A 7,782-nucleotide genomic window follows, 5' to 3' on the forward strand; every position below is an offset into this window, starting at 1 on the left:
TCTTCTTCTTATTGTGTGTTTTTTAATGGTTCCTGAAACAGAGAATCTGAAACAGCGTGAGCTCCACCTGGTGGCCGGCTGCTGCAGCAGCATCAGTTTGATCAATATAATTTACCAAGGAAACACTGAGGAGGACGCATCTGTTATATAAATAATATTACTCTCGTTTAAACCGATTTCTACATTTTATCGCTGTGTGCTTGAGAGGAAAATGTTTTTTTGTTTATTTTCAGATTACACGCCCACCTGTCCGCCTCCACGCTGCCAACGATCAAACGAACAAATTAACCTCAGAACAAATTTGGTGATTTGATCAAACTAAATATATATATCATTAAAAATATAACACAAAAGGAATTCAGTGTATAAAACAAAAAATCAACCTCTGGATGACTCACCTGCTCCCAGCTGTGCGCCTGAACATGCGAACTCTGTCCAGAGGGCGGCGCTACATGCGGTCAATAAGACAGTTTGGGGGATTTGTTTCCAGGTTGGGTCTCATTTCAGTAATCGTGCGTTATTTCTATCAGCCAATAAAAACACGAGTTCACAGCTGAGGTCAGTCTTCGTTTTAGCGCCGTCACCTGGTGAGAACAGCGTTGTTTTTTTCAACATCTGGTTAAGGTTAAAGAATATGAGCATGTGGTCAGGAGTTACTCATCGTACCTTTACTGTCCTCATAGAGCCTCCGTGGTCCAACTCAAATGTCCCAAAACAAAATTGGAATACATATCAGGGTAATGACACAAATGTGACATCGATCTCGATTATTGCGACAACGATTTTCATTTTTGATGCTCCTGAACTTGTTTGTGACTCGTTTCCTCTTCGATCTCGGTTGTTCTTACTTTCTCTTCGTTTCTCGCTCTCAGGGTATAAACGCACGTCACATTTTAATCATCGCGTTTCATTGGCCAGTTGCCTCGTCACAGATCTACGACACCAGCATACGATATGGAGCGTACACGAAGCATCGCTCAACGTAACGATGTTTAGTCACTATATTGTGAACCACTAACAGGTGCATCTCAGAAAATTTGAATATTGTGGAAAAGTTAATTTTTCCCCCTGTAATTTAATTAAAAAGTGATATTTTCTAGATTCATTCCACATAAAGTGAAATATTTCAGCCCTTTTGTTGTTTTAATCTCGAAGATTACGGCTCAAAACTCCAGTATCTGTATAAATACAGAAATGTCGAGATTCTGTAAAGTTAAAAGTGCCAAAAAGGTAAATTTACCCACATTTCTCCTGGTTCTGTGTTGGGTTATATGACAGCTGCGTTTCCCGAAAGAAACCTGCACAACGTGTCCTGCGAACACCAGATCCAGGTTTCTGATCTTTTCCTGCAGAGTTTGATCTGCATCAGGTCTGCCCTGTGCTGCCTCCAGGAAACAGCCTCGCAATCTAAAGTCTCTCAGCTTCTCACATAACTGAAGCGTCATCAGCGTCTGAAACACTGAACTATCTATAGACAGATATAAACCTGTTTTGTGCTGTAACAGGTTTTACGCGTGCTGGTGTGTGATCATGTAAAGAGGCAGATCAATAAGCAGGTTTCTCATGTTTTAAACGTTGCATCAGGATGAAAGTGAAAACAGGAACTCTGATGTGCAGGAAAACTTTTCCTCTGAAAAGGTCACAGCAGACTGAAAAGAGAAACCACTTTCAGCCGGAGGACGAGGAGGAGGAGGAGGAGGAGGAGGTCACACTCACTCACAGTGACCGGTGTGTTTTGTCCAGGTCCTCTAATAACCTGCAGCCAAGGGCAGCACCTGAACACCACACACACTCTGCAATCATGAGTTATTGATTTGTGCAGAAAGCAGCAGCTGATCTGTGTTTTCAGCGTCCAGCTGCAGCAGCTTTAATCTGAGGGTCGAGGCTAACGCTAACAGCAGCTACAGGCCGCCTGCTCCCTCTGAGCTCAGCTCAAGTGGGGCGCTTGGTTTTTCTCTGTGTGCAGCCCGTACGGGTGGACACTCTGATAACGTCTCTTATAGTGGACGTCGTGAAAGAAGAAGCTGGAGGGGGAAGTTTGAGAGGAGTTCAAGTGTCAGCAGTATTAATAATAATTATACAGACAAAAGTACAAGCATGTAGTACCAGTCTCAGAGGCAGTACTGTTAGTCATGTTTTCAGACCTTAATCTGTCAGGTCTCTGATTCACTTTCAGTCTGACTTCTTTCACGTCTCGTTTGACCAACAACAGATTCACCTGCTGAGGAACCACAGGGACCTGAAGGTTAACGTCACCTCAGCTGCTGATCAACGTTCTGTTGGTGGACAAGAAGTCAACTCACCGTCCTGCAGTACAAAGTACAATTACCTGGATATTAAAGTATAAAGTGTAGCAACGATAAAGAAATACAACACGTAACGCGTCACAATGCTGCACTGATTTATTAAACATCTTCTACAAAAACACACGATAGAAAATTAGTTCACTTTGTCACAACTTTACAGATACTCAGAGACACAGAGACGCCGTCCACACCGAGACACAAAAAGCATCAGAGTTCATGCTTCAGTCTGAGTGTGGAGCAGATTTATGGAGAAGCAGCTCCACCTGCTGGACCGCCTCCGTCAGCACAGCGTCTCCCTGTGAAGCTTCATTAGAATCTAGATAACAGGATATTTCTGTCTGGAAAACATTAAGACACACATCATGTGACACGCAGGGGAACTCTGATTGGTCGAGTTGGGGGGTAAATATCAGCGCGTGGTTTTGAGCAGAGCTGGTCTCACATGTACGCAAAACCTGCAACACTCACTTACAGAGGTCTGCAGGTGGAACCAGACAGAACCGGTTTGTTCAGGTGTGATGATGTCACGGGTTTCCAGTCTGCAGCAGCCGTTAGAAACTGTGGAGGTGAAGTGAGGCTGAAAGTCCACGACGACGGAGACGAATCAAACTGAAACTAGGGAGGCACCGAATGTTCAGCCGCAACAGTTATCAACCAGAAATAGCTCTTTGTGCGTTCGGCCTGATGAGTCAAAAGAGCGAATAGATTCGACCAAACAGTCCCGTTGCCATGTTGGCAGCGTGGAAACCGTTTGCAGACGCCTGAATTGTCTCCAGCACGTCTGAGTGTTTCTGTCTGTGAGAAGGAGATTAAGCTAGCCGCGCCTAGATTAAGAGTGCACACGTATTCAAGCCTTTACGGTAAGTGAATAGTCTCTCCACACCCTGTGAGGGAAAAGCTCATTTTGACTATTTAATTTATGCAGTGGAAATTTTTTTTTTTTTAAATAAATGAAAAAAAATGTGAAAGTACATGTTCAGGAAAGTTTTTCATTATATTTGGTTTCGGCTTTCACTTCGGTGCGTCCCGAGCTGAAACAGGTCTGTTAGTCTTCCTTCAAAAAGTCAAGCTGAAACTAATTCAAACTAATGTAAATCAGTTCAAACTCATTTATATCATGAAGTACGGCAGATTAAATATTCAATTCCCTCCCACAGCTGGCATCAGTCGCTTTAAAGAGGTCACACTCTGCTTCTGCTCTCTGCTTTATTGGGTTATAGATCTTTTCTTATGCATGTAACAGGTTTGCAAAGTGAAAAAGTTCCCATCTCCCACAGAAAACTCTGCTCCTGAACTCAACACAGCCTTTCCTTCTCTAACCTGCGCAGCACGACGCTCGCCTAACGACTACCTTACTGCTGGTCAGGACCCGCCCTACTCTGCTTCTGATTGGCTAGTCGTCCTCACCGGAGGTACTGCACATGTGCAGCTCCAAACAAAGATCTACTAGAAGTGAGATGCTTCGCGTTCAACACAGAAAAGAGGAGCTGCAGCCACGTGCAGGATGACAGCGACACCATGTAAACCTGTTCTGGTACGAGCTAAATAAATAAAGTGAGGAACATGAGGATGAGCAGAATGTGACGTCTTTACGAAGCTGCAGCCGCCCAGGAAGTATCCACCACCCTGCAGCCACAGAGGTTTTAAAAAAAGTTATAATATTTATATGTAAATATATATATATTTCTAAATGTGCTTAAATCTGATAATACGCATGTTGTTTTCTTGTTGACTGTTCGTCTATAATTCTTGCAGAAAAGAATTATGAAGATTTTTCAAAATAAAAGCCTGAAGCATGATCTGCTACTGAAAACAAACCGAGCCTGCGAACAGGCGGTCATCAGTTCGTCTTCGTCCACGGAGACTCAGCTTCCTCGCCCCCGCTCTTCCTCACCACTCCTTCTTCTTCTCGTCCATGGAGACCCCCCCGGGCCCCAGGGCCACCACCAGCAGCAGGCCTCCGATCACCGACGTGGTCTGGAAGAAGTCGTACTTGAGGAAGTCGTGCATGGGTTTGTACGACGGGATGCTCCAGAAGGCGTTGAAGGTGAAGTTGATGCAGAGCAGCCAGGCGACCAGAGTCAGAGCCGCCAGCTTCGTCTTGAAGCCCACCGCCACCAGCACGATGAGGGCCGTCCCCACCAGGTTCTGCAGGACCTGAGCACACAAGGTCGGCGGGGCACAGTGTTTCACAGTGGTTCATACCTGAGAGGACAGCTTCCTTTTGGTGCATTCAAGGAGGCTCTGAATTTTCAGACTCTGCTGCTGAACAACAGATTCATCACACCAACACTGTGATGCTTCTCAGAGGTCAGCAGTCAGCTGTCAGAGTGTCCTTGAACGCACCACCAGGGCTGTGTGAGGCCGACAGACAGGAGGACAGAACTTCTTTACCTTTAAACTAATGACATGATATGACCTGAAATAATGTTAAAACTGAGGATAATAATAATAAATTATAATTTAATAACACTTCTAGGTAACATAATGCTTTCCAGTCAAGGTTACACACAAACAATTAAAAATAAAATAAGATTCGGCCTCACACAGCAGTTTTATCAATAATCACTGTAAATAAAATAAAAAGTCTGTAGAAAACATCAACAAGTCAACGTGCAGATAAAACTAATAATTAAATGGGCACCACACAGGAAAGGAAATGCGTCTTAATGTGTCTCTTATCTGCGCCGGCGGCAGATCTGGGGCCATCGATCAACCTCCAGCTACCAAACCGAGCCTTCGGCCGGCTAAAGTTCGGGAGTATTTCAGACAGACGCTCCACAGCGAGAGCTTCACATCCTGTTTACTGTGTCTCCACACGAGCACGGCGCGTTATCAGCACGAGGACTCGTAGTCCGTTAAAATGTATATTTATATATTAGTGGCCTAACGGTAAACAAAAACCCTGGTTCGCTTTATTTTCGGTACAGTTAGGAAAAAATGCAAACATTAAATTGCTGCTGGTTTGTTATGAACTTCTGTAAACATCCAAATTACACATAAGAAATAAATTATCTGCTGCAAGCTTCAAACAAGTTCTCCACTAAATAAAACAAACACCACCAGACACAGCTGATAAAATATAATAAATATATAATAATATGGATTACAGTGCAGCGTTCTTCTTCTTCTGTTCCATCTATGAGCAGGATCCCTTCTTGAAGACCTGCTTTAAAAAGTTAAAAACTTTCCTGCAGTCTGAAGTCGGGTTAAAAGCTGAAAGGCGTTTGCACGGAGCTCGTTCTTGTTGCAGTGACGTTCTCCTCTGTGTGACACCATTTGAAACGTCGCTGTTGTATTTCACTGGAAGTGTTCGCAAACAGAAGACCTGAACAATAAGGGCGGGTCCTAAAGCTCGGGCTTCCCTGCACTGGCCGTGACGCTTCAGTCACTAGTTAGCGAGAGGCGGGGCTAAAGCGCGCTGCTGGTGTAGCGCCGCATGGCGGAGATTTGGTCCGCCGCTTCATATGTCCGTGTGGAAACTCGGAATTTACGAGTTATTGTTGTTACTGCAACGCATCAGTGAGGTGGAAACTGGATTCATCTTAATTCTGATGTGCTTCATCAGGACGAGTGAATAAAATACTGATTTATTGATTAGACACGTTTTTGATATTTATTTTGGATAAATTGGTGTGTTCATCGAGTAACGGGCAACTTTTTTTTCCTTCAGAATACAGAAAATAATCGTTATGCGCAGCCCTAGCTGGCAGATTGTTCTGTGGGGGCCTCGACAGCAGGGGCCCGTCTCCTTCGGCTGTTGGTCGTCACAGCATGCTAACACGCTAACTACACACCGGTGCTCCCGGACCGAGCGCCTTTAGGTTTCCGGCCCGATCTTAAACTAGATCATGAAAACAGAACGAAGCTGCCGATTCATCGTCCGGTGTTCGTTCCAGTTTCTCTGCAGACAGAACATGTCGGTTTGCTCACAGATAATCTGCCCCGTAGTTTCAGGTGTGAGACTCACGCTGAAGAGGCTGAGATCGAAGTGCAGCAGCGTCATGAACATGAGGACCAGGAGGACTCGGCCTCCGAGCTGCAGGAGGTTCTTCGGGGAACTCTGATGGCCGAGAGAAGGAACTCCTGCGAACACGGTGCGCGCCTCCCCTCGACCCTCCGCCAGGAGCAGCAGGAGACCCCCGCTCAGAGCCAGGTTCCTGCAGGAGGATCAGAACCAAACTACTATTTAAAAGTGTGAAGTTTAAAGTGCAGATTCAGACGACAACCAGGCTCTCCAGACTCCAGAGTCCTGTTCCAGATCATTTGTTAGATTATTATTCAGCCCCACACAAATTTAACAAATCCCAATGACTCCAGCAGAACTTGAACAAGTCCTGGAGGGACTGTTCAATGATTCAACGACCATTATAAACAGAGCTGCACGATGTGGAGAAAAAGTCGCATTAAGATTCGACTTTAATGCAACAAATGCTGCTCAGAGTCAACTCGCTTAATTATCAAGGAATGAACAAAGTCCTGACATTTTGAAATGTGTATTTGTAAACTTGAACAAAGTTAAACAATATTCAAGAATAACTTCAGTGAAACAGAACGAGGGCGGCGTGTTGCTCTGCAGAGGAGGCGGCTGGAAGCAGCAAACTGCACACGAGCGTGTTAGATAAAGACTTTACTGTTAGTAGAACAATTATATATTAAATACTACATTCATTACAGGGTCATATAGTTTTTTACCACTAGTCGGATATTAAATCCAGCTGTTTCATTTCTGTGGGTTGGTTTTATTTATTTAATCCTTGGGGTACGGTAGGTTGTTGTCTTCTTCATTTTTATCATTGTACGTAGGCTCATCTGTTGCAGAGCCCGGTGTGGGCGGGGCTTATGAGCACACACACAAGTGTGTTTTATTAAAATCGCACACTTGCGTCGTGATGTAATGATGACATCACGATTAGATTAATCGTGCGGCCCTAATTATAAAGTAAAAAGATATCAAATCTACCTTTGAAGTTTTCACTTATTCCCACAATGATGACGCAAAAACAAAAACGCCCAAGAACACGACAAGTTTTTAGAAAAGCTGCAGCAACAATCACTAAAGAGGCCCTCGAGATCCTGGAGGGCCCGAGTGTTAAACACAGACTGATCACAGGTCAAAGGTCACAGACTCACCTCATGAGGAACTTGAGGTCCCACAGGATGCTGTAGGCCACCGTCTGCAGAGCAGGAGGAAAGAGGCATCAGTACACAGAGTACACACACAGTACACACAGAGTATACTGCACACAGTACACACAGTACACACACAGTACACACAGAGTATACTGCACACAGTACACACAGTACACACACAGTACACACAGAGTATACTGCACACAGTACACACAGTACACACAGAGTATACTGCACACAGTACACACAGTACACACAGAGTATACTGCACACAGTACACACAGTACACACAAAGTACACACAGTACACACACAGTACACACACAGTACACACAGAGAGTATA

The 7,782-nt window shown here is 44.5% G+C and overlaps 1 protein-coding gene across 1 annotated transcript in view; it reads right to left on the reverse strand.

The window, feature by feature from the left end:
- Window positions 1–2,387: 2,387 nt before the first annotated feature.
- LOC123960211 (surfeit locus protein 4-like) overlaps window positions 2,388–7,782 on the reverse strand; it is an 8,213-nt gene continuing 2,818 nt past the window's right edge. Inside the window, exons 2-4 of the mRNA XM_046034857.1 lie at window positions 7,440–7,483; window positions 6,277–6,466; window positions 2,388–4,463 (exon numbers count right to left, since the gene is read on the reverse strand). Of these exons, the coding sequence (XP_045890813.1) occupies window positions 4,197–4,463; window positions 6,277–6,466; window positions 7,440–7,444 (462 nt within the window). The 5' untranslated portion in view covers window positions 7,445–7,483 and the 3' untranslated portion in view covers window positions 2,388–4,196. The remainder of the gene's footprint in view (window positions 4,464–6,276; window positions 6,467–7,439; window positions 7,484–7,782) is intronic.

Source organism: Micropterus dolomieu, linkage group LG21 (genome assembly GCF_021292245.1).
Source record: "Micropterus dolomieu isolate WLL.071019.BEF.003 ecotype Adirondacks linkage group LG21, ASM2129224v1, whole genome shotgun sequence".
NCBI lineage: Eukaryota > Metazoa > Chordata > Actinopteri > Centrarchiformes > Centrarchidae > Micropterus > Micropterus dolomieu.